This window comes from Saccopteryx bilineata, chromosome 4 (assembly GCF_036850765.1).
Source record: "Saccopteryx bilineata isolate mSacBil1 chromosome 4, mSacBil1_pri_phased_curated, whole genome shotgun sequence".
NCBI classification, from domain to species: Eukaryota; Metazoa; Chordata; class Mammalia; order Chiroptera; family Emballonuridae; genus Saccopteryx; species Saccopteryx bilineata.
This window is the reverse complement of record NC_089493.1, coordinates 195,059,706-195,083,867: the sequence shown is the minus strand read 5'-3', so window position 1 is coordinate 195,083,867 and position 24,162 is coordinate 195,059,706. Positions and strand designations below refer to the sequence as shown.

Here is a 24,162-nt window from a genome sequence, read left to right as displayed (position 1 = left end):
AGAGGTTGCTGGTTTGATTCCCCGGTCAGGGCACATACAGAAACAGATCAATGTTTCTCTCCTCCTCCCCTTTTCTCTCCCCCTCTCTCCTCCCCTTCTCTCTCCCTCTCCTTCTTTCCCTCTTCCTTCTCTCCCTCTCTTCTTCTCTTCTTCCCTTTCTCCTTCCCTTCCATCTCTCTCTCTGAAATTGACTTAGAAAAAAAAAGAAAAGAAAGAAATGTAGGGATCAAACAGGGAAGAGTTGTTTATGTAAAGATTTCTTTTAGATACATTTGATTTTTTTTACCTACCATAACATTTTTTTCTACCATAAAACTCAAATTATTTAAATGATGTTTCAAATAATTTCTTGATTTTTGAAGTTGATCATCATATTAGCTCCTCCCTGTAACTGTGCCTTTTATCTGTTTCATCCCTATGTGTGTGTGTGTGTGTGTGTGTGTGTGTGTGTGGGCCACAGCTGCAGGAGTCGTCCGTCAGTAGATAAGAGGGGGCATGCTTGCTGTGGTCCTCATTTCAATGAGTGTTCTTTAAAATCATGTTCAAGAGCGATCTTTAATAACCTTTTCAGTGCATACCTTGTCCTTAAAGTTCCTAATGACTGTACAAATAAAAATGTGGATGTTAAAAAATCAACATCTAAAGGGAGAAAGAGATAACCACTTTCTTTCCTCCACAGGTCCCTGGGTGTGACTCTCTGGGAACTTTTTGATAATGCTGCTCAGCCGTATCCCAGCCTTTCCGACTTAGATGTTCTTAACCAGGTGATCCGGGAGAGAGACACAACACTGCCCAAGCCGCAGCTGGAGCAGCCCTACTCAGAGAGATGGTCGGTGACTTCCTCTTTTGTCTTGCTGTCTTCAGGAGAGAAGGAAATCCTGTTTCCATGGGTTTTAGTTAGATAGTCCCTGTTTTTAAATAATAAATGTTATAAAAAACTATCATTTGTACATTATTCATGCCTCTTTTTTTTTTTCTTTTTTCTTTTTTTTGTATTTTTCTGAAGCTGGAAACGGGGAGAGACAGTCAGACTCCCGCATGCGCCCAACCGGGATCCACCCGGCACGCCCACCAGGGGTGACGCTCTGCCCACCAGGGGGCGATGCTCTGCCCCTCCGGGGCGTCGCTCCGCCACGACCAGAGCCACACCAGAGCCACTCTAGCGTCTGGGGCAGAGGCCAAGGAGCCATCCCCAGCGCCCGGACCATCTTTGCTCCAATGGAGCCTTGGCTGCGGGAGGGGAAGAGAGAGACAGAGAGGAAGGAGGGGGTGGGGGTGGAGAAGCAAAAATGGGCGCTTCTCCTGTGTGCCCTGGCCGGGAATCGAACCCGGGTCCCCCGCACGCCAGGCCGACGCTCTACCGCTGAGCCAACCGGCCAGGGCAACTCATGCCTTTTTTTATAATTAACTATTTTTTACAATTTGATGTTACTTTTGAAAAATGTATAGAACAAGCAGGGATATATGTATATGTATTACATTTAATAAAAAAAAAAAGTGAAGTCTGAACTCGGAAATGTCCACAGTAAGGAAGTTTGCTATTGTGGAATTGTTTTCGAATGAGGCTGTTTATATAATTGATGTCTACTATGAGAAGGGTCACCTTTCTTCAGTCTGCACCCCCGTGTGCCTGGCTGGGGCCCCCGCACATGGGCAATGCTCAGCTTCCCCGATTGCTAGGACCATTGCACCCGGAATAACTTGACGTATATGCTATAAGTTTAATACTTTGAAGTTGTCTTCGCCTTCCTGTCTGTGCGGGCGACAGTTGGCACATTTGGCCGATCCTTGGAAGACCCAGTTCCTGGTGGCCCCTTCTTTGAGCTTCATTCTCTCTTTTCCCTCCGCCTTCAGCTCCTTTTATGATCCAAGGACACCATGTGCTGCAGAAGATGTAGTGTTACTGTTTATGGGGGTAATTAGAGGTGTCACAACAGCGCTTGTCCATGTGAATTCTCTAACTAAAGGGCGTAAGTCTGTGTGTTCAAGGCAAGTGCCTCCTCTCCACATCAGATCCCTGCGGGGCTGTTCTCAGAGGGCGCATGTTAAAACTGCTTTTTCTAGGTTCAGCGGATAGTTTCTGGTTAAACAGCACAGGAACAAACAACAGGGCAAAAGACTTACAGCCATCCTTGGAAATGTCCCGAGAACACAAGAATTAGTGGTCAGACGTAGGATTTTTTTCATTTTCTCCTTCACCATGCCTCGCCGTGAACTGAGCACCTTCTTGGGGTCAGCGGTGATAAAGTGTAGAAACTTCTGGGGTGTTGAGTTGGCTTAGGGGTGCCTGTAGAGCCTTTTCTTATTTTAAAAACCATTTATCATCAGTCTGTTAACTACCTCTCTTGTGTCACTCAGGTATGAAGTCTTACAGTTCTGTTGGTTGTCACCAGACAAGAGGCCAGCTGCAGAAGATGTGCACAGACTGCTCACCTACCTGCGTATGCAAAGCCAAAGGGACTCAGAGGTTGACTTTGAACAGCAGTGGAATGCTCTTAAACCAAATACAAACAGCAGAGACGCTTCCAACAACGCTGCCTTCCCAATTCTTGACCACTTTACCAGAGATCGGCTTGGTCGTGAGATGGAGGAAGTCCTCACTGTAACGGAAACCAGCCAGGGCCTGAGCTTTGAGTATGTCTGGGAGGCAGCCAAGCACGATCACTTCGATGAGCGCGGCCGGGGCCCCCCCGACGAAGCCTTGTCCTACACGAGCATCTTCTTTCCAGTCGAAGTGTTTGAGAGCTCACTGTCGGATCCCGGGCCCGGGAAACAGGACGACAGTGGCCAGGAAGTCCCTGTCAGAGCCCCTGGGGTGGTTCCCGTGTTTGATGCCCACAACCTTTCTGTTGGAAGCGACTATTACATCCAGTTAGAAGAGAAAAGTGGTAGCAACTTGGAGCTGGATTACCCACCTGCACTGCTAACAACTGAGATGGAGAATCCAGAAAGGACAAGTGAAGAGGCACCCCAGTTTCTGACACTCAGGAGTCTTGAATTTGAGGAGTCTAGTACAGATGAGGACTTTTTCCAAAGCAGTGCAGACCCCAGAGACCCCAGCGTCCCTGAGGACATGCATGCTGCCCGGGGCCCCGAGAGCCCTTTCAACAACATACTCGATGACTCTGACAAGTCAGAGGGTCTGCCCAGTCACCAAAAAATATTTGACTTAATGGAACTAAATGGAGTTCAAGCCGACTTTAAGCCAACCACTTTCAGTTTGGAGGACCCCAAAGACTCAGTGATAACAGACCACTCTACGAAAGAAAAGCCACGGAAGCTTTTTGACTGTGAGCCTCTTTGCTTATCAGAAAACCTTACGCACCAAGATAATCTTGATCCACTGAATGTGCAAGAACTGTCAGAAAACTTTTTATTTCTTCAAGAGAAGAACTTACTAAAAGATTCATTGTGTAGCAAAGAACATATAAATGATCTTCAAACAGAACTTAAAAATGCCGGCTTTACTGAAACTATATTAGAAACTCCGCGTAGAAATGCTTTAGATACCGAGCCTAAGTTTGCTGAAGATAAACCAGGCTTTTCTTTGTTGCGGGAAAACGTAAGCGCAAAGGGTCAAGATTCGGGCGTTGTGCTCGAGGACCACCCTCTGAGCGCCTCACTGCCATCTTCCCCAGAGGTGCAGGTGCTTCCTGCCTCCCTCGAAGTGGAAGGAACGCCTCACAGTGTGCCTCCGGACACACTCCTCACGCAGGGCGAAACCGTGCCCAGGCATTCGGATGTCAGTGTCCATGACGACTGTCTCTGCCAAGAAACGGAGTTAGATCCTGTGACTGTTCCAACTGAAATCCCCTCTCCTGATGCCAAAACACCTGGCATTGGCCACAGGTCGCAGGACTCGACTCACCAGAGTGAGGAGGCCTCAAGACTCACCCAGAATGACTCGGTTTTTGTCGATGACATTTTTGCCAGTAAAGCGAGTGTGGGGAGTCGTCTTCCAGAACTGAGACAGAATCTACAATGTCGGCTGCCCTCAGAAGAGCATCGCAGTAACAGTGGCCCACCGGAGAAGGACTTGGAAGCTGTGGGCACTTTGAATCAGCTGACCTGTAAAGATGCTCCAAAGGAGGGGGGCTCGGTGTCCGCCCTGTCTTCAGACTCCACCAGTCAGGACAGCCTGTTAGAAGACAGCTTGTCAGTGCCCGTCCCACCCTCAGAACAGTCGGCGGAGACCCCGGACTCTCTGGACTCAGTGGACGTGCACGAGGCTCTGTTGGGTTCCTTAGACTCTCACGCTCCTCAAAGCCTCTTGCCCCCCGACAAGCCCGCAGACAGTGGGTACGAGACCGAGAACTTGGAGTCGCCTGAATGGACGCTGCCCTCTGCCCCTGATGGTGCCTCAGCCTCAGACGTGGCCACAGCAGGTGACAGTGGTCACGGCGACTTACCTCCTACCCCTGTCATTGTCGTCTCAGATGCAGCCGATGGCCACAGAGGAACCGAAGTGACCTCACAGACGTTTGCACTGGGCTCTCAGAGTTCATACCGGGACTCGGCTTACTTCTCAGATAATGATTCTGAACCTGATAAGAAGTCAGAGGGGGTCCAAGGAACCTTGGTGGCAGCCTTGGCACTGGTCACAGACCAGCCCCCGCCTGAGCTGGTCATCCATGAACCAAGTCCTGGTGCCGAGGACAGTCGTCTGGAAACCAGAAATAGCCAGCCACACCAAAGTTGTCTGTCCGCTTTGCAAAACTCCAGTCTGTCGGAATCGAGAGAGACGTCGGAACCGGCACCGGCTGATGTTTCTGAAGAGCTGCATGCTCCTGAAGACGAGGCTGGCAGTCCCTCGAGTTTGCTGAGCTCGGAGCCGAGCAGCGGGGATGACTCTGAGGTGCAGGAGGAGCGTCCCTGCGCGATCGCGTCCACTGGGACCAACACCAATGAGCTCCGTGCCTTTGCCACTTCCACCCTCCGCTGCGGCAGCCCTTCTGACCAGATGGTGGAAAAGCCCTTCTCCAGCCACCCGGAGAGCCCCAGGCTGAAGGAGCCGGACATGGAAGGGAAGTACCTGGGGAGACTCGGTGTGTCCGGGCCGCTCGACCTCTCCGAAGACGGGATCGACGCGGACGAGGAGGACGAGAACAGTGATGACTCGGACGAGGACCTGCGGGCGTTCAACCTGCACAGCCTCAGCTCCGAGTCGGAGGATGAGACCGAGCACCCGGTTCCCGTGATCCTCAGCAGCGAGGACGGGAGGCACCTGCGGAGCCTGCTGAAACCCCCGCCCGGCGAGGCCCTCGACCAGCTACCCGACGACTGGAAAAAGGAAAAGAAGGCAGTGACATTTTTTGATGATGTCACAGTCTATCTGTTTGACCAGGTATGTGTTACCTCCAAATTGTCATATTAGAGAATTCCAAAACGTGGTAAGAAATTAAGCGTGCTCTGTTTTCCTAACTCTCATTTTGAGGCCACAGTTTGCTTTTTGAATATTCAAAAAAAAAGAAAAGCCCTGGCCGGTTGGCTCAGCGGTAGAGCGTCGGCCTAGCGTGCGGAGGACCCGGGTTCGATTCCCGGCCAGGGCACACAGGAGAAGCGCCCATTTGCTTCTCCACCCCTCTGCCGCACTTTCCTCTCTGTCTCTCTCTTCCCCTCCCGCAGCCAAGGCTCCATTGGAGCAAAAGATGGCCCGGGCGCTGGGGATGGATGGCTTTATGGCCTCTGCCCCGGGCGCTAGAGTGGCTCTGGTCGCAACATGGCGACGCCCAGGATGGGCAGAGCATCGCCCCCTGGTGGGCAGAGCATCGCCCCTGGTGGGCGTGCCGGGTGGATCCCGGTCGGGCGCATGCGGGAGTCTGTCTGACTGTCTCTCCCTGTTTCCAGCTTCAGAAAAAAAAAAAATTAAAAAAAAAAAAAAAAAAAAGAAAAATTTAATTTGTGGTTGGTTGCCATGACAATTCCAGAATATGCAGAAATGTAGTTTGCACAGGGAACTCCTGTTAAATTAAGGAAAGACATCCATGTGCTCTTCTTTGGTCTCCCTGCAGAGTCCTGCTGACGGTTACCCTTCCCAGACCAGATTTTTATAATCTGACAGTTGGCAGTAATATCCACACAAAGCTACCAGCTGGAACTGCCTGGCTCCTGAGTAGCCCTGGAGACAGAGCAGAGACAGTGCCTGGGGGGCAGCAGCAGGGTCTGTGGCCCTCCTGCCCGCCTCCCCACTGTGGAGCAGGTGGCCTGCTGTGCCCTACTCAGTGGGCCCAGACTTGGCCTTCTTGAAAAATGAACCAATGTATAATTTGACATTTAAAAAAAAATTTATTTGTGCCCTAGTCATTTGGCTCAGTGGGTAGAGCATCAACTCAGCATATGGAAGTCCCAGGTTTGATTCTCTGTCACACAGGAGAAACAACTATCTGCTTCTCTCCCCCTTCTCTCCCCCTTCTCTCCCCCTTCTCTCCCTCTTCCCTTCTGGCAACCAGTGGCTCCACTGGTTTGAACTTCAGCCCCGGGTGCTGGGGATAGCTTGGTTGGTCTGAGTCCATCAGCCTCAGGTGCTAAAAATAGCTTGGTTGATTCAAGCATTGGCCCAAGATGGGGGTTGCGGGGTGCACCCTGGTCAGGGAACATGCGGGAGTCTGTTTTGCTGTCTTCTCTCTTCTCGCTTATAGGACTAATCTCTGTAGTCGTTGAATTTGCTTCTTGAATCGGCTGGATTATAAGTAAAGCTCAGCCACAGACACATCTGTGTGGGATCCTTTTATGTTCCAGAAGGTGCAGGCGTCCATAGCCCTCCCTTTGTGTTAGTCCTTGGAACAGAGACTGTCACAGCCTCTTGTTCAGCATATGCCTCATGGGCTTTGTTCTGCAGGCTACTTTTGTCTTTTCAAGAACATTTAATTGGACTCACATAACATATAACCTTTCGAGGCCGGCTTTTTCCCCTTAGCGTGTAATTCCTTTGAGACCCATCCAAATTGCATGGATCGTTGGTGCCTGCCTTTTTATTGCTGAGCGCGTTCCATGGTATGGGTGTGCCTCAGCCATCTGGGCATTTACCTGCTGAAGGACAGTTTGGTTTTTCCACTTTGGAGTTATTACAAATAAAGGTCCTTTGGAACGATTGTGTACAGGTTTTGGTGTGGACACAGATTTTCTTGGGGGGGATAAGCACCCAGGAGTGATTGCTAGGTTGTATGGTAAGCTTCTGTGTTTAGTTTTTTAAAGGAAATAAACTGTTTCCCACAGTAGTTGTACCATTGTACATCTCCACCAACAATGTAGAAGAGACTGAGTTTATCCTTATCTTTGCCAGCATTGTGTGCTGTCATTCTTTTCTTTTCTTTTTTTTTTTTCATTCTTTCTGAAGCTGGAAACGGGGAGAGACAGTCAGACAGACTCCCGCATGCGCCCAACCGGGATCCACCCGGCATGCCCACCAGGGGTGAAGCTCTGCCCACCAGGGGGTGATGCTCTGCCCCTCCGGGGCGTCGTTCTGCCGAGACCAGAGCCACTCTAGCGCCTGGGGCAGAGGCCAAGGAGCCATCCCCAGCGCCCGGGCCATCTTTGCTCCAATGGAGCCCTGGCTGCGGGAGGGGAAGAGAGAGACAGAGAGGAAGGGAGGGGGTGGAGAAGCAAATGGGTGCCTCTCCTATGTGCCCTGGCCGAGAATCGAACTCGGGTCCCCCACACACCAGGCCGACGCTCTACCGCTGAGCCAACCGGCCAGGGCTACTGTCATTCTTTTTTATTTTAGCTTTTCTAATAGGTGTGAAGTGACTTACATCTCATTGTGATCTTAAATCACATTTCCCTGTTGGTTTACTTCACGTCCTTATTTGCCATCTGTGTGTCTCTTCAGTGAAATATCTCATCTTTTCCCTTTTTCTAACTGGATTCTCTGTGTTTTGAGTTTTGAGAATTCTTTTATTTATTTTTTATTTTATTTTATTTTTTTTACAGAGACAAATCAGAGAGAGGGATAGATAAGGACAGACAGACAGGAATGGAGAGAGATGAGAAGCATCAATCATTAGTTTTTCATTGCGACACCTCAGTTCAGTGATTGCTTTCTCATATGTGCCGTGACCACGGGCCTTCAGCAGACCGAGTGACCCCTTGCTCAAGCCACCAACCTTGGGTCCAAGCTGGTGAGCGTTTCTTAAACCAGATGAGCCCGCGCTCAAGCTGGCTACCTCGGGGTCTTGAACCTGAGTCCTCCACATCCCAGTCCGACGCTCTATCCACTGCGCCACCATCTGGTCAGGCAGTTTTGAGAATTCTTTTAAAATAAATTCTAGATATGAGCCTGACTGGGAGAGGTTTTTTGTTTTTCTTTATCTTTCAAATTCCTTAATTTCTACGCAGTCAATCCTGTTGTCCACGTAGAGGACAGGTTTATTGTTTCCTTCCCCTCCGGATGCCTCTTCTTTCTTTTTCCTACCATATCGCAGTAGCTAGGACTTCAGTGCAGTGTTGAATGGAAGTGATACACTGGCTTTGAACCCGATCTTAAGAGGAAAGCACTCAGTCTTTGATTATTGATTATGACATAAGGGTTTTAGTAGATGCTGTTTAACAAATTAGGAAGGTTCTCTTCTCATCTTAGTTTGAGAGAGTTTTTATCCTAAGTAGATGTTGAATTTTGTCAAATGCATTTTATACATCGGGTGGATAGTAACATGTGGCTCTTCTATTACTATGTTAATATGGTAGCTGACATTGATTATCTGTTTCTTTTCTTTTTTTTTTTTTTAATTTACTTTTAGATTTTTATTTATTCATTATAGAGAGGGGAGAGAGAGAGAGAGAGAGAGAGAAGGGGGGAGGAGCAGGAAGCATCAACTCCCATATGCGCCTTGACCAGGCAAGCCCAGGGTTTTGAACTGACAACCTCAGTGTTTCCAGGTTGACGCTTTATCCTCTGCGCCACCACAGGTCAGGCTTGATTATCAATTATAGAGTCAGCTTTGACTTCCTGGCATGAAGCCCACTTGATTGCAAAGTTTTATTCTCGTCAGAATAAAATCCAAAATGTTGCTGGATTTGGTTTGCTGGTTTGTTGATGAGGGTATTTGTGTCTGTGTCCATGACATGTATTGATGGGTCTGTAGTTTTTTTTTTTGGGGGGGGGTTGTTTTGCTTGTTTGGCTAGTCGAGGGTTTTTTTTCGTTTTTATTTTTGGGGGGGTTTTTTGGTTATTATTTTTGGCTCTGTCTTTGGTTTTGGTATCATGGTGATGCTGGTCTCATAAAATAAGTTGGGGAATATTTTCTCATCTTTCTAGGGGAGATTGTGTAGATTTGTGATCTTTTTAAAGAACTGCTTTTGGTTTCATGGAGTGTCTTTTTCTTCATTTTTTTTTCAGCTTTATTGATTTCTGCTTTACCTTTATTATTTCTTTCCTTCTGCTTGGTTTAGGTTTATTTTGCTCTTCTCTTTCTAGACCTTTAAGGAAAATGCCTAGAATTTAGACTTTTTCTTTCTGATATTAGCATTTAATGTTATCAATTCCTCTCCGTGTACTACTTGAGCTCCGTTCCACAAATTTTAACGTATTTTCATTCAGTTCAAAATATTTTCTAGTTTTCCTCAAGGCTTCCTCTTTGACCCATAGATTATTTATAAATACACAAATTTTCACGCCTTCTGTGGGTTGGGGATTTCCCTTCAGAGTTGTTGCGGTCCTGTTTGAACTCAGTGTCGCGTGAAAGGCAGAGTGGGCCTGGGTGGCTAGAGAGCTCCAGGGACTTTGGCTCTTGTTCTAGAAGGGGGTGGTCTTCTGACACCCAGAGAGAGGGAAGGAATCCCTTCTCTACCTTCTCTCCTGCTCCTAGCCCCGGGGCGGCAGCTGGTGTGATTGTGGGAGGGTGTGGTCCCCTGGGGCGAGCAGAACCCCCACTCTTCATGGTCTCGGCTCCGGGTGGAGCTGCAGAATGTGCGCGGTGGAGTAGGGTGACGGAAGGCCCGGCTTTCTTGCTGGAGGAACATAAAGGGCAGGCCCAAGACATCCATCAGGAAGTGTCAGGGACACCAGAGAGTGAGGAGCTCAGAAAAGCAACCCCAGGAAGTTGTTTCTGAGCAGGTCTGGCAGCGCTGACCCGAAACAGTGCACTGAAGCTCTGAGACCTGAGCTGCCACCCAAGGCCAGTCTGGCTGGTGGGTGCACATGCACAGGACAGGGTCAGGAGTCCAGGCCAAGAGCTGTCTGTGGGGCAGGGGGGAGGGGTCACCACTCACTGCTGGGGTGGTCTTTGAGTTCCGGCCTTCTTCCCCAACCAGCCTGCTATGTACTCTTCGGAGGCCCCAGATTGCTGCTTTGTGCCTTGTGCGGGCTTTAGGGCTGCGTTCAGTGACAGAGACAGGCCGTGTGCTCCTGTGCCGCCTCCCAGGACCAGAACTCTCCTGCCTTTGGGATGAACGTGTCACAGCTGGACACTCAGACACACGTGGCCTCTGCTGTGTTCCCCTCGTCGCCCGGGAGCAGGCGTTTGTGATGGACTGTTTGCTTGGTTTTTCAGGAGACGCCGACCAAAGAGCTGGGACACGGTGGTGCAGAAGCACACGGCCCCGAGCGGAGCAGCCCGGCCCTGGCGTCAGGTTCCCCCTACCTGAGCAGGTGCATCAACTCCGAGAGCTCAACCGATGAAGAAGGTATTTCATTTCACAGATGGGTTAAAAAGAAACAGAATGAGTGCATTGTGAACTGTGTAACTTTGTGAGGATAACGTCACCTCCTGCTGTAGATGAGCCTGTAACACCCGGGGAGCCGCTCCGACACCTGTCAGGCCTGCCTCACTGTTTGCTGATCTGCAGAGCGCACCTGTGTGTTTGCTTTCTGCTCTTCATCGGGAAAAGATCAAAGGAGAATGATGTCTTGTTTTGTACTCGTAGGTGGAGGCTTTGAATGGGATGACGACTTCTCCCCGGACCCTTTTATGTCCAAGACTACGAGTAACCTTCTTGGTTCCAAGCCTTCCCTGCAGACGTCGAAGTACTTCTCCCCGCCGCCGCCGCCCCGGAGCGTGGAGCAGAGCTGGCCGCACGCGGCCCCCTGCTCCCGGTTCTCCATTTCCCCTGCCAGCATCGCCAGCTTTTCTCTCACTCACCTCACGGACTCGGACATCGAGCCAGGAGGTGAGCGGTGCTGGGGTGGGGCCGGTCTGGGAGATGCGCCCACTCGATCTGAATGCGTGTGAACCTGATGCTTTCCTGGCTGGGCAGAGGGTTAAAAATCCTTCCTGAACCTCTCACCATCTCGAAAGTGTGCTCTCAGGGCCACATCCCCCCGCCAGGCTCCGGCACTCCGCAAGCTCAGTTCTGCCTGCAGGGCTGGGTGGCCTGGGCGGCGGCAGGACTTGCCCTGCATGCGGGCCCCCGGCCCCTCCAGTTCTCTCTCCCCTAGAAAAGCAGCTCTTCCAGAAGCTTATGCTCTTGAGAACCCTCGGCCCTGGTTTTGGGATTGAGCCCAAATGCACCATAGCTTTTTTTAGGAATGTTGATTTTGCCATTAAGCCTTGGTCTTCGTGCGATACCAGCAGGCCTGGGTGGTGGGAAGTCCCAGGCAGGGCACATTTGAAGTCGTATTATCTGAACATATGGACCCTTTTGTCCCCATAACTAGATTGGGAGATAAATGTTAATAGGTACATTTTTTTATTTGAAGTTTACAGATCAAATAATAACTGGGAAATACAAAGAGCTTTTGTTTGTGTTTGTGTGGGGCCTAATTGTGCCGATTAGATAATGCCCATGACCCGACGTTCTGTCAGAGGGGCAGATGTGTGCCGCTCAGAGCCGATTTTCTCCGGTGCCCACAGCCGTGACGCTGGCCCAGCGTGGGAGCTGAGCAGATGTGTTTGCGAGCCTGGCACGGCTCGGCAGGCGGCGGGGCCCACAGTGGCGCTGCAGTCCTTCTGCCGCGCAGGTCTGACGCTGTCCTGACTATTGTTACCTGTGCTAGTCATTAGAAAACCCAGCTTTGCTTGCTCTCTCCTAAACAGGAAGCAGCGAAGATGGAGAAAAAGATTAGCTGGATGCTGACGCACTGTCGGGCCCCAGGCTGCCTCTTTAGGGAAGTCCTGCGCTGCTGGCTGAGCCACGCCGTCCACGTGACGTCTGCTGACACGGGACAGGGAGAAGGACTCAGGAGGCGAAGAGGGAGCCGGCCAGGTGCCCACGGCCGGAGGTCCACCTGGGCGGTGTGGTCCTGTCTGGTGCGGTCTGCTGCCCTGGCAGCTGTGTGCCTGCAGCCGCCCTCAGCCTATGAGGACACTCGGGTCAGGGCGTCTGTGGGGAGGGTGGGCCCTGCTCGGGTGCATGGGGTCTGTGGGCTCCCGGTGTTCCTGGTTTCCACGTGGTGTTCTCTGCGCCCACACCTGTGTGTCCCGTCTGTGTACAGGGGCCCAGAGGACGCACGGCAGGACTCAGCTCCAGTGAGCCATATTTATTATTGTTAAAGAAATCACTAATTGCTTTCTGTAATTGCACTGTGGATAAATGTTCTAAGAGTCCCTGATATTGTACAGAATCTTAAATTATTCAAGGAAAATAAGGCAGGTCAAGCTGGTGCTACCCACTAGTTTGATTTTTTTTTTCTGTTTTATAGTTTGTCTGCTCTGCATGGTACTTGTATAGCTTAAATATTTTGAATGTTATGCAGTCCTTAGAATTGTTGGAGTTGTACATATGGTACTCTTTTGTAAATGACAAATGATTCCGAATGTTAGTGTTTCATGTCCTTATAGGAAATATTTTTGATGAGTCCTGAAAGATTGCTCTTTTGTTGATTGACTGAAACCTGTTGTCCTTCCCTATAAAGTGATTTCCCTGTAGCAGATGAGGCCTTGCAGCCTCTCTCTGTGATCTCCCACCCCACCCCCCAATTTTTAAAACCCCTTTTAGTAAAAATCGACAGGTGGTACCCCCCAGAACTCAGTGCGGGTTAGACTGTGCAGCTCCCCTGCCCTCTGCCCCCCGGGCGCCGAGTGTGGCCCAGAGCGACTGCTCTGCAATGCATCCCCTTGATGCCTGCCTGATATTTAGAAGCACAGACTGCTGTGGCTTCAGTGTCCTTGGAACTCCCTCCTCGGAAAGGAGGGGGGCTCGGAGGGAGGAGCTGCCCCCCCAGGGCCCTGGCAGCACTGGGCGGAGGGACCGATCCTGTGTGGAAACGCACAGCCTGGCTGTGGAGCTTTACTAACCCCAGAGCTGGACTTTCCCTCAGACCCGCTCACGTCATGCTATGGCCAGGTGGGCTGGTGTCTGCAGCCGAGGAGATGCCCTGCACCCTGCACTGTGAGGAGTGACTGGGGACAGCATCGGGGCCTCTGCGGCTGGCATGGCCTCCTGGTCGGAACCTGGGCGGCCCGGCATGGCCGCATCCCCAGACGCTGCTGCACCCCTCCGGGGCACACCTGCCCCGACCCTTCCTCCTGCATGAAGCACCAAGTTCACCAAGTTCTCCCCTTGCTTGGAATGGGGCCCAGCGTATCCAGCACAACTCCATAATGTTGGCGACTCCTTTTCCACAGTCCCTGGGTTCTGCTCTGATGTCGGGCAGTTTCCAGGGGCTAGTGCAGCCTAGCAGCGCTGTGCTGAGAGGGTCTCGGCGTGTCCGTCTGAAGCCAGCCTGCAGTCCCCCCCAGGCGGGCGCTCTCCCAGGGGTGCTCCGGAGCCGCAGTGCTTCCCGGGGTCCAGCCCAGGCTGACTGGCCGGGCCCTGGCGGGGGCTGCGTCAGACAAATCATAGAACTGAGTCCTAGGGCGAGATGCAGATGTGTACACTGGCTAGAGTTTCCCTAGGAAGTTGTGAACTTGATTACCAGTTCTGGTTCACCCCACTAACTTTTTATACTAGCAATAACTTTCCAGAGCAAGAAGATTCGGAACGGAGAAAGAGCCCCCATTAGCCTCCGCTTGCTGTGAACACGAGCACCATGGGGCGGGGGGGGGGGGGGGGGGGCACTCTTGCGAGCTGGACCCTGTGGTGTGCACTTTGAAAGTTAATGGGTCGTTAGAAGGTGGTTTTGCCAAAATTGCCAAACTCTGAATTTCTTACTGTGGAGACTTCCTGAGTTTTCCGAATTTTTACATCTAACTTCCAACTTGATTTAGAGAGAAATGAGGTGATTATACTAGTTTTTCAAAACATATAGGTATAAGGGGTTCATATTTAATGACTAAAATTGAGCAGATTCCTAGAATAGATAGTCTTCTTACACAGCCAGCCCAGGCCGAATTGATATTCTGGGGTTGTCCATTTTTCACTATGATAAAGGAGAATTTAACAACGCAATTCTCGTTTTAATTTAAGTCTGTATCACTCTCATAATTAATTGCCAAAAAAACCATTTTATACACTGAGCTGGGGGTGGGGGGTTGGAGTAGTAGATCGTAGTGTGGGGTTGCATGGGAGGGAAGATTTTATATTTATAATAAACACGTGAGTGAACATGTTCTTTGGAAATTTCAAGCAATACACAAGAAATAAATTATGTACATTAAAATTTTCAACCCAGTTTTGAAATGTCAGCATGTGCTTTGTTGTTTTTTGGTTTTGGGTTTTTTTTACTCGATTAGCAGTAGTGGGATTTCAAGCAGCACTTGCTCTAAGTTATGCCATGAAGTGAACTAGTAGATTCTCTAGGTGGTATGTGTGAGGTTTGAAACACCTGGCCGACAAGGACAATCTCTGGCCTCCCTTGGCACTGATAATCAGGTTTTAATTAGTCCTACTTTAATGGAGTTGAGGTGTTTTAAATCCCATAATAAAAATAAATCTAACCTTCAATTCATTCCTAGCTAGATGTTTTGTGTTACCAAGCGACTCTTTTTTAATTCAGAAAGATAATTGCAGAAGTGCTCCTGGGCTCCTTGTGAAACTTGGACTGTGGTCTGGGGGGGGGGGGTGTTAAGCCATTCATCTTAAGGGTGAAGAAGGTCAACAACGCTGAGATGATAACAGACATTCATTGATGCTATTTTCAAATGTGCTGGAGACTGTTTCTATAGATAGGAGTTATATTTAAGACAAGTCTTTGTATGTCTTGCTGCCATAAATCATCTTTAAAAAAAAACCTCTTCCTTTTAGTATTCTTTCCTGTGGGGTATTAGTAGGGCTGATGACTTGCTGCATGTTGTCCTGAGAGCCCAGGCGTGAGGAAGGCAGCTCCTGGTTTTACTTGACTCAGCTGGTCATCTGAAAATTCCATAAGCGAACCCCAGGTCAGGCTCCAGATGTTGGGCTTCAGGACATTATTAGCCTTGTGAGAAGTATCCTTTAAAATAAGAATGGCTGTACAGGGTTCCTTCAGATCTGAATGTCAAAAACAATATTCCTAAGTTGTGGTGGGGTTGGCTCAAGTTTCGATTATTAAAAAAGACAATGTAGTGCCTGACCTGTGGTGGCGCAGTGGATAAAGCATTGACCTGGAACGCTGAGGTCGCTGATTTGAAACCCCGGGCTTGCCTGGTCAAGGCACATACAGGAATTAATGCTTCCTGTTCCCCCCCCCCCCCGATTCTCTCTCTCTTTCTCTTTCCAATCTCTAAGAAGAAAATTGAGTAAATCTTAAAAAAAATTTTAGTGTATAAATTCTTAAGGATGTGTTGACAGTATTGAATTACCAACAACCTGTTATTTGAATGGCTTGAACATACCTCAGTTCAAGTTCGCACAAGCCTAGATAGGTCTTAGTGATGGACCTGTGTATCCACTGTTCAGTTCCGTCCACAGAGGAGGACCCAAGGGGCAGTCACACCTCTGAAGTTTCCCTGTTTACTTTAACACAGTCGTAAGAGTTACATTCACGGCAATGTAACAGTTAATGAACTCTCCATTTAAATGGTGTACATTTTTAAATTGTAAGATTTTTACTGTATATTGATGCATAGTGTGATTCAATAAATTGCTTGTAATTTAAAAAATATTTAATATTCAAAATAAATATAGTTATATATTTATAAATTCTGTTGCTGTGCTTATTTTGTGTTTTTAAAGACTTTTATTTTATTTATTTTGAGAGAGGCAGGAGAGAGAGAGACCAGAACATCGAGCCGGTCCTGCATGTGCTCTGACCGAGGAATTGAACCAGCCACTGCCGTGCTCCAGGAGGACTCTCCAACCAGCCAAGCTGTCCTGCCAGGGCTTAATTTTTATTGATTTATAGAAAGAGAGAGGGGCAAGGGAAGGGAAAGATTTGCTGTTCCACTCAGCTGTGCATTTTTATTTATTTTTTTGCTTCCCTTGTGTGCCCTGACCAGGGATTGAACCTGCAATGTTGGACGCTCTTAACTGAGTGAGCTAACCAGCCAGGGCTTAAAGATTTTATTTATAGAGAGAGGATAGAGAGAAGGGTGGGGGTGGGGGTGGGAAAGATCAACTGTAGTTGCTTCTATGTGCCTTGACCTGACAAGCCTGAGGCTTCAAACCGGCAACCTCAGCATTCTGAGTTGATGCTTTACCCACTGCGCCACCCCAGATCAGGCTCTTCTTTTTAACACTAAGTCCAGGGTGGGTGGCCTGGCACCGCCCTGGTCTCCCGATGCCCTTTTCCATGACAAGTCTAAATCCCCAAGCTCCTGAGAACACAAAAGATTGTAGAGTCACTGGAAAACCAAACTTCTATGTAATCTTTGTGCTGCCTAGAAGTGTTATCTGTAATCCGAAAACTTCGCACTTGAGTTCCAGAAGCATTTTAATTCCTGAAGTCCAGCATCAAATGAGCTCTAAGCCAAGAGGCTAATCAGCTCAAACCCAGCCTTTTCTATGCCCTGAGCGACCCCATCCCCCAGCGCCCTGTCCTTGCCCTCCCTGTCCGAGCTGCCAAGAGCCTAACAGGCTCTTACCAAGACTAACCATGCCTGGCCCCAACTCAGGTTACAGGGGCTCCCTCTTCGATCCTCAGGGAGTCGACGGAGACCTGTGAACCCCCGCTTCAGAGATGCCCCTGGTCCTGCGGGACACAGTGACGGGAGCCCAGACGTAGGTGCCGCCGACCGCGGGGTCTCACTGCGCCCCAGGTGCGGCCTATCAGCCCTCAGGAACCCCTGAGCCAGATGCTTTTAACACCCTTTACTGTGCCTGGAAACGGCGAGGGAACGGGCAGATCGCGATGAAGTCAAGCACGTAGGTGGCGGGGCGGGTGTGAGCCGAAGCTGCCTGCTCTCCCCGGAGACCTAAAACCAGTGATTTCTTTCCCAGTGACTTGGACGCAGGCGGTCGCCCGGGTGCACCTAGACCCGCGCCTGCGGTGCAGCGGGTGCGGGTATCCCAAACCCCCCCCCCCCCCCCGGCGCTGCCCGGTCCGCCGGAACAAGGGTTACCGGTTCGGGACGTGGCCGCTGCCGCTTTAAGAAACAATTCTCCTTCCTGGCTGGCCCCGTGTTCCGAGCCTTAACCCCGATGTCAGGTGCGGTGCGTGGGCTTCCTTCCCGCGCAGAAGGGCTCGCAGGAAGGCCCGCGTCTCCCTTCTCCCTCGCGGCGGCTCGGGCTCCGCCCGGCAGACGGCGGCCCACGGGGGCGCGGCCCGGCTGGGGTCCGCAGGTGCGCCCCGCCCCCACGGACGCCGGTCCCACCCCGGCCCCGCCCCGCGGGCTCATTTACATGTGGCCGCGGCCCCGCCTGGGGCTGCTAAAGCGACGTGTCCTTGTCCCCCGTGGGCAGCCCTGGCGCGTGCGACCACGGATCGCCAGGTAATGGGTCTGGGGTTCGGGGGAGGGGGGTACCGCAGAGCCCGGGGTCGGAACCAGGTGGAGTCAGGGGAGAAAGCTGGCTGACAGGTCTGGGGCTGTCTCTCCGACTGGGACCATCCACGGTTGAGCTTCGGGGGCTGCTGCAGGCTCTGGCCACTGTCAGCCTCTGCTGACCCATATCCTCGGCAGTTTTGTCTCAATGTTGTCCCTACATGGGACGTCCAGCGGGGCGGCACGGTTAGTGCGGTGGCCGAATGGGCACCAGTCCAACAGGGCAAACGGAGGCAGCTCGGCCTCAGGCAGAGGGGCTGACCTGGGGCTAGGATGGGGCTGTATCCCCGGATGGCCTGAGCAAAGTGTCCAAGGCCACCTGAGCTCAGGAGGCACTCGGTGTGGGGGCGGTGAGAAGCATGGCGCCAGACAAAAGTCCCGGGGTCAGAACACCTCAGCCAGAGGGAGGGGGATGTTCTGCGGCGTCAGCAGGAGATCAGACTGTGGGGGAGGTGTGCAGGGGGCAGCCCCGGCTCTGTGCGTCAGTGGGAAGCACCCTGGGGGTCACCGTGCACCAAGCGGTCCCCTGCCATTGGGCAGGGCGGAGGCTCTCTTGGGTAGCTGCCTTGAGTGTCCACCGGCCTGTTGAGTGACCACAGGGTGGCCTGTGTTCTGGATTTCAGCTCCAAGGACCCCCCCTCAGAGCCGCCACGCCCTGGGACGACCAGTTTGAAATCATGAAGACCAAGAACCGGCCCTCCAGGCGCCGGGTGCCTCCACAGAACACAGAGGCCACCCCGGGGGATCAGACCCCCGACAGGCCCCAGCCGGGCTCTGGGGCCCAGCTGGCCAAAGGCCTGAGAAGCAGGACTGCGCGGGCACAGGAGGCACGGGCGGAGAGTGGGCGCCGGCGGCCGGGGCTATCCCGGTCCGCCGGCTGGCGGGAGAGCAGCGTTCAGCGGCGGCTGGAGAGCAACGAGCGCGAGCGGCAGCGCATGCACACGCTGAACAATGCCTTCCAGGCGCTGCGGGAGGTCATCCCCCACGTGCGGGCCGACAAGAAGCTCTCCAAGATCGAGACCCTCACGCTGGCCAAAAACTACATCAAGTCGCTGACGGCCACCATCCTGACCATGTCCAGCGGTCGTCTCCCGGGCTTGGATGGGCCGGGCCCTAAGCTCTACCAGCACTACCAGCAGCAGCAGACAGCCGCGGGCGGAGCACTGGGTGCCACTGAGGCCCAGCCTGAGGGCCACCTGCAGAAGTACTCCACACAGATCCACAGCTTCCGAGAGGGCTCCTAGCGTCTGGCCCTGGTCCCACCAAGAGCCCCAGACTGGTGGTGACACCCCACGTGGACATGGCCCCAGTGGCTTCATTTCCCCTGAACACTCAGCTGCCTTTCTGGACCACGTCCTGGCCCCCAAGGTACAAAACCTGGCGGAGGCCCTGATGGCCCTGGGCGGCATGAGGCCCAGACCTCTGTGTAGGTCCCATGACCAGGCAGGAGTTGACAAGCTTTTATAACTAAATTCTCTTCACTCCTGACTCCCTCCTGAGGCAAGGGAGATTCCAGGAAAAGGTGTCCCTGGTAAGTTTCCCCAGTTCCTCCTAAGACCCAGGCCCAGGAAGATTCCTCCTCCAACCTGCATCCAAGCCTCCTCCTTTAGGGATGCATGGAACGAACAAAGCTCACGGCCACTCCGGGACTGTGGCTGAGCTGAGATGGTAGACGTGTCTATCGTTCAGCATCTGGCAGATAGAAATCCTTGTCAGATGACTTCAGATGAATTCGAAAGGGACCTTTAGAGGTCCCGGAGGGGCTGGGCTATTATCCGGCTTCCTCTTGTGTTGGAGGCCCCTGACCGTGGAGGGACTGAGCTGGGTGGGTCAGAGGGCCTGTGCCCTGGTGCTGAGGAGGCTGCAGATAGAACCAGGAGAGAGGACCCGAGGCTCTGGTTCCCCTGAGTAGCTGGGACTCTTGGCCCTGGCCTTTCAGGGAAGGCTCTAAAGGTCCCCAGGCCTCCGTTAGGTCCTACCCGGGTTTGCTGCTCACTGTCATAGCCGTCACTGACTGGATGGTCTGACAGGGCTTTAGGATGTGGGGCCCTGCGGGGCTCTCGGCCAGGAAGGGTCTATGGTGGCAAGAGCTCCCCTCCCCCTCCCGGTGCCCTTCCACAGAGCAGGCCTGGCATCTTGGCAGGTCTCCGCAGCCTTGGGCCAAGCAAGCTTCCTTCTGCGGTGTTCCGGCCCCGCTGGCTTCGACAGGCTCGGCGACTTTGCTCTCAACTAGCTGGCCTCTCCCTCCCTCCCTTGTCCCTCTGCCCACAGCCAATATGGGGAGGGGACAGGGCCCGTGGCAGCCTCAGGCAGAAACCATGGTGACAGGGGCTGTGGTGAGGGTAGAGTTGGCCTGGCACATGGGGCTCGGTGCCCTGTACCCACAGCTTTCCCAGAGGTCCTCCTGGGCATTGTGCGTGGGCGATGACCTGGACTGGGAGTGGGGCTGTCACAGCCGCGGGCTGTTCCTCCGCGGCCTCACCGTCTCGACCATGATAGTCCTGGGTCCAGCCATCTCATGTGTGTCTGGGCCATGTGTCAGCCCTGGTGCCATCAGGACAGCAGGTGGCACCCCTTGGAACAGCCATTCGCCCCTTCAGTCCTAACTTACCTGGTCAGATGCTGGTGGGGCCCTCCCTGGGCCCCAGGGCAGGCCCCTCTGGAAAGTGGCCCTGGGAGGCCTGGTGCGGTCCCAGCCCCACCGTCTGAGCTGTCCTTCAGCATGGGTCAGGCGGGGGTCCCAGGTGCTTGGGGACAGCCCCTCAGGCATGGCCACTCTGGAAGGTTAGTAGTGGTCAGGACAACCCACCAATGGGAGCTGAGGTTGAGAACAGCTCAAGACAGATGGAGCCCATGCGACCCCTGCTTGGGTGGCCTCCTGACTGAGCACAGAAAGGTGAGGCCCGCACACCTGGTGGCTCTTGTTCCGGCTGAGCCAAGGCCGGAGCAGGGCGCAGCCATGGCCCTGAACTTGCTGAGTGAACCAACACACTGAGCAAAACGCACAGCAGAGGCTCTGGCCAGAGGCCACGCCCAGTGACCAGAGGTGGCAGGAGTGCCTGGTGGTCACCACGTGGTAGGGTGACAGCCGTGGGGGCTCCTTCTCTCTCGGACTTGCACCTGCACCTCCTCTGCTTTGGCCCAGATGTCCAGTAATCTTTCACCCAGGGCTGGAGGGCTTCTGCTTGTCCTGTGGCCACATCATGAAGGACCCTTGGAGGCCTCAGTCTCTCTCAGGATGTTAGGTATGGGGAGCGCGGTGCGGGGAAGGTCTGTGGCAGGTTGGGGAGGCCTGCTGCTGCCGAGTCTGCTCCCTCGACTCGCGTCTTGAACCCCAAGCCCAGTGGGACTTTTCTGTCCTTCAAGGAGTCCTAATGTCAGAGTCCCTCAGGGGCCCTGAGCCCGGATTGCCGGGCCCCCGCCTGGGGCCACGGGCCGGCCGGCAGACCAGATCTCCGAGGGAGCTCCCACGGTGGCAGAGATCCCATCCGGAGAGCAGAGAAACCAGAGCGGCAACTTCTCTGTCCGGGAAAACCTCCCTGGGACTGAATGGCCAGTGCCCCAGCTGTGATGGTGGTGAAAATGTTTCTTAAATGACCCAAATTTGCTTTTTATTTTTCCTAATGGCCCCTTTCAAAGTACTCATGAAATCAGATGCCATGTCACAAAATGAAAATAAAAGATTCCACAGCAGGCAGTTGCTACTTTTGCCCCATGCACTCTAGCAGGGGGAACTGCACATTTCAATCATAATGTAGCAAAAAAAAAAAGGTCTGGTCATCTACACTCCGGTGTAAGTTTTTATTGAACAAAGAAAGCATCTGGGGAATAGAGATGGTTCAGTGACAGCTGGTGCTCAGCAGGAACGGGACAGTGTCCCTGGGAAAAGGTCAGGGTGAGACCAGCAACAGTCACAGCAAAGGGACAGGAGGCTGCTGTAGAATAAACCCTTCCCGCCCAGGCGGAAGACCCGACGGAAGGACGAGGACAGAGACTGCCAACCCCACACGGTCCGCCTGGGCCCTGGGCCCACAGTCACGCCCCCTGGTCCCACCTGCACACACAGAGACCGCTGGCTCCCTCAGATGCCCCTCGGGAGGGCACCCCCAAAGAGAAGGGGTACTGAACTCTCCCGCCAGGTGTGCGGGGAAGCTCCCAGGCAGTGTCTGGTTGTAGGAAAGCAAACGTCACCAAATGGGGTATCGTCGGATTTTAAAAAGCAGCCCTGAAGCTGCAGAAGAGAAGGGGGCTGCTTGGGGGGGGGGGGTGCCGTCCTACCCGCCTGGCCCCCCTGCAGCATGAGCAGAGGTTAGGATGCCCCTATCCCCCACTACATCTGGGGAGGGGCCGGCTGAGGCACCCAAGGAGGGGGAGGGGCGGGCTCAGTTCTCCATCCGCCCGGGGAGGGGGTGGGGACACGACCACCTGGGAAAGAAGAGGTCCACCAGCATTTATTTTCAACCAGCCAGCTCCTTCCTTAGCTCTGGGCCTTGTACCCTATTTGCAAGTCCCGTTCTGAGAAACGCTCTCAGCATGGGCAGTGGCCTGAGCCCCACCGCCATTGTTCCGTGTGGGGATGCCTAGGGCTCAGGGGGCCCCTCCATGGGCTCTGTGGTCCCAGGGGCCAGGGTTCCTGGAAGGTTCCAGGCTCCTGGTTCTTGTCCTGGAAAGGCGGGAGGTGGAGGGGGGCAAGGATGGGCAGGCGAGGCCAGGGGGCGGGCCCCCACTCCACCCCTGGCGTCCTCCTGGCTGATAGGGACGAGTGTGAGGAACATCCCCGAGGCTTCACGTTTCTGGGCTGCTCCTAGAGCCTCCGAGGCCATGACTTCTCCCTGGTCCCCTCGGTTCACGGCCAGCGTCCACCTTGCAGCACTGAACGGCTCACTCTGAGGGGAGGGCTCACGGACCAACGCTGACCCTTCCGACTGGACACCACACCTGCTTCCAGGTGAGGGAGGTGACCTCAGCAGCAGACAGGGCCCACGGCTTCCTGCGCGGCACTGGCCACACTCGAGGGCCCGCTGTGGAGGCCCTGTTCGCCTGCTGGCTCCTGGGCTGTGCTCCTGGGGGCCCTTGTGGCATTGGCCCGGATGGAGACGTGATCCCAGCCTCCCTAGAAGGGGGAGAGCCATGTCACTGGGGCTTCAGAGGGGGTCAAGGGGCAGAGACCATCCTTCCAGACAGCTGGGGCCCACGCATGCGCAACGTGACCGCGCAGCCCTGGGCCGAGGTGACCCCCCCCTGGCTTGCTCACCCCAATGCCGTAGTCCCAGCCCTGCAGCCCTGGGCTGAGGTGACCCCCCTGCCTGGCTTGCTCACCCCAATGCCGTAGTCCCAGCCCTGCCCCTTGGGCTCCGGGGGCTGCACGCCTGTGCGATGGCACACGGTTCCCCGGCTCAGGCTGTGGCTCCCCTGGACTTTGTTGGCGATGACCCAGACCTAGAATGCAGACCTGCTGAAGGCCCGGCCCGGCTGGATGGGCGGCGTGGGAACGGCTGCAGGGAAACCGGAGCAGGAACCCCGGGCCCGAGTCTACCACCCCAGCGCGAGCCTCCGCCCTCTGTCCCCTGGGCCCCAGACCTGGTCCAGGGGCCCCACGGACACGCGGCGCACGTTGTTGGACACGTGCTCCCAGCTGGAGCCCTGCGGGTAGCTGGGCACGACCCCCTGGCGGTACCACAGGTTTCCTGGGGAGAGAAGGGTGCGACTGTGGTGAGGCCAGGGCATCGGGACCCGCCGCAGGGTCCGCGCAGACGGTGCTCTGACGGCCCTCCTTCTGCGTCCCCAGGCTCGCTGGGGCTTTGCCGACCCACAGCGAGAGAGAGAGAGAGAGAGAGAGAGAGAGAGAGAGAGAGAGAGAGAGAGGGGGGCGGGGGCTGGAGGGACCGCCCTGCCCGCCCCTCCCCACTCAATGCCACCTGCACCCCTGGGCTAGGCTGGCATCCATGTCTGCTTTCTACGCATGAGAAACTGAGGACAAGGAATTCTTTACACAAAAAGAGAGGACGGGGACTGGAACCAGAGCCTTGGGTCCCCATCCTGTACCTTCCCTTCCTCACCTTGCTCAGGCCTGACAACTGCCCAGCAGGACGGGAGGGGGGAGGGGAGGCGGGACAGAATGCCTGAGGCCACACCGCAGGGCCACCTCCCCAGCCCCTAGTTGCCTGCAGCGGCTCCCAGGCCTTGGGTCTGTGCCCTATGCCCCAGGCCTGGGCAGGGCCGACCACCTGTGGGGGGCTGGTGTGCCCCACCCTGCGGAACGTGGGGGGAGGGACCTGTTTGGAGGCTGACCCTGGCTGGGTGGCCTCTCATGGCAGCTTAAGAAGATCTCATGTCAGGGACCCGGGGGCTGGGGAGAGTCTCGCCCATCAGGGTACTCAGGGAGCCCCAAACCTCCCCCGCTGACCACTGGGGATCAGGAACAACTTGCCATTCTCATCCACAGCGAACA

The 24,162-nt window shown here is 53.8% G+C and overlaps 3 protein-coding genes across 5 annotated transcripts in view; 2 read left to right on the top strand and 1 right to left on the bottom strand.

The window, feature by feature from the left end:
- LMTK2 (lemur tyrosine kinase 2) overlaps positions 1 to 15,895 on the top strand; it is a 73,169-nt gene extending 57,274 nt beyond the window's left edge. For all 3 annotated transcript variants that reach the window (XM_066273360.1, XM_066273357.1, XM_066273356.1), the window contains 5 exons: positions 680 to 829; positions 2,359 to 5,344; positions 10,488 to 10,620; positions 10,861 to 11,103; positions 11,970 to 15,895. In XM_066273360.1, the coding sequence (XP_066129457.1) occupies positions 680 to 829; positions 2,359 to 5,344; positions 10,488 to 10,620; positions 10,861 to 11,103; positions 11,970 to 11,998 (3,541 nt within the window). In that variant the 3' untranslated portion in view covers positions 11,999 to 15,895. The remainder of the gene's footprint in view (positions 1 to 679; positions 830 to 2,358; positions 5,345 to 10,487; positions 10,621 to 10,860; positions 11,104 to 11,969) is intronic.
- A 1,689-nt stretch (positions 15,896 to 17,584) lies between these two features.
- Positions 17,585 to 21,431, top strand: BHLHA15 (basic helix-loop-helix family member a15). Its single transcript, XM_066273355.1, has 2 exons — positions 17,585 to 17,660; positions 18,335 to 21,431. The coding sequence occupies exon 2, from the start codon at positions 18,389 to 18,391 to the stop codon at positions 18,953 to 18,955; it is 567 nt and encodes a 188-aa protein (XP_066129452.1). The 5' UTR covers positions 17,585 to 17,660; positions 18,335 to 18,388; the 3' UTR covers positions 18,956 to 21,431.
- Positions 21,432 to 21,491: 60 nt separating this feature from the next.
- Positions 21,492 to 24,162, bottom strand: part of TECPR1 (tectonin beta-propeller repeat containing 1) — a 27,825-nt gene continuing 25,154 nt past the window's right edge. The window contains exons 22-25 of the mRNA XM_066273354.1: positions 24,142 to 24,162; positions 23,292 to 23,398; positions 23,031 to 23,150; positions 21,492 to 22,824 (exon numbers count right to left, since the gene is read on the bottom strand). The exon at positions 24,142 to 24,162 is cut by the window's right edge and continues 72 nt beyond it. Coding sequence (XP_066129451.1) covers positions 22,675 to 22,824; positions 23,031 to 23,150; positions 23,292 to 23,398; positions 24,142 to 24,162 — 398 coding nt within the window. The 3' untranslated portion in view covers positions 21,492 to 22,674. The remainder of the gene's footprint in view (positions 22,825 to 23,030; positions 23,151 to 23,291; positions 23,399 to 24,141) is intronic.

Bases quoted from the DNA above. Each gene is read 5' to 3' on its own strand.
- BHLHA15 (XM_066273355.1), top strand. From the start codon at position 18,389: ATGAAGACCAAGAACCGGCCCTCCAGGCGCCGGGTGCCTCCACAGAAC.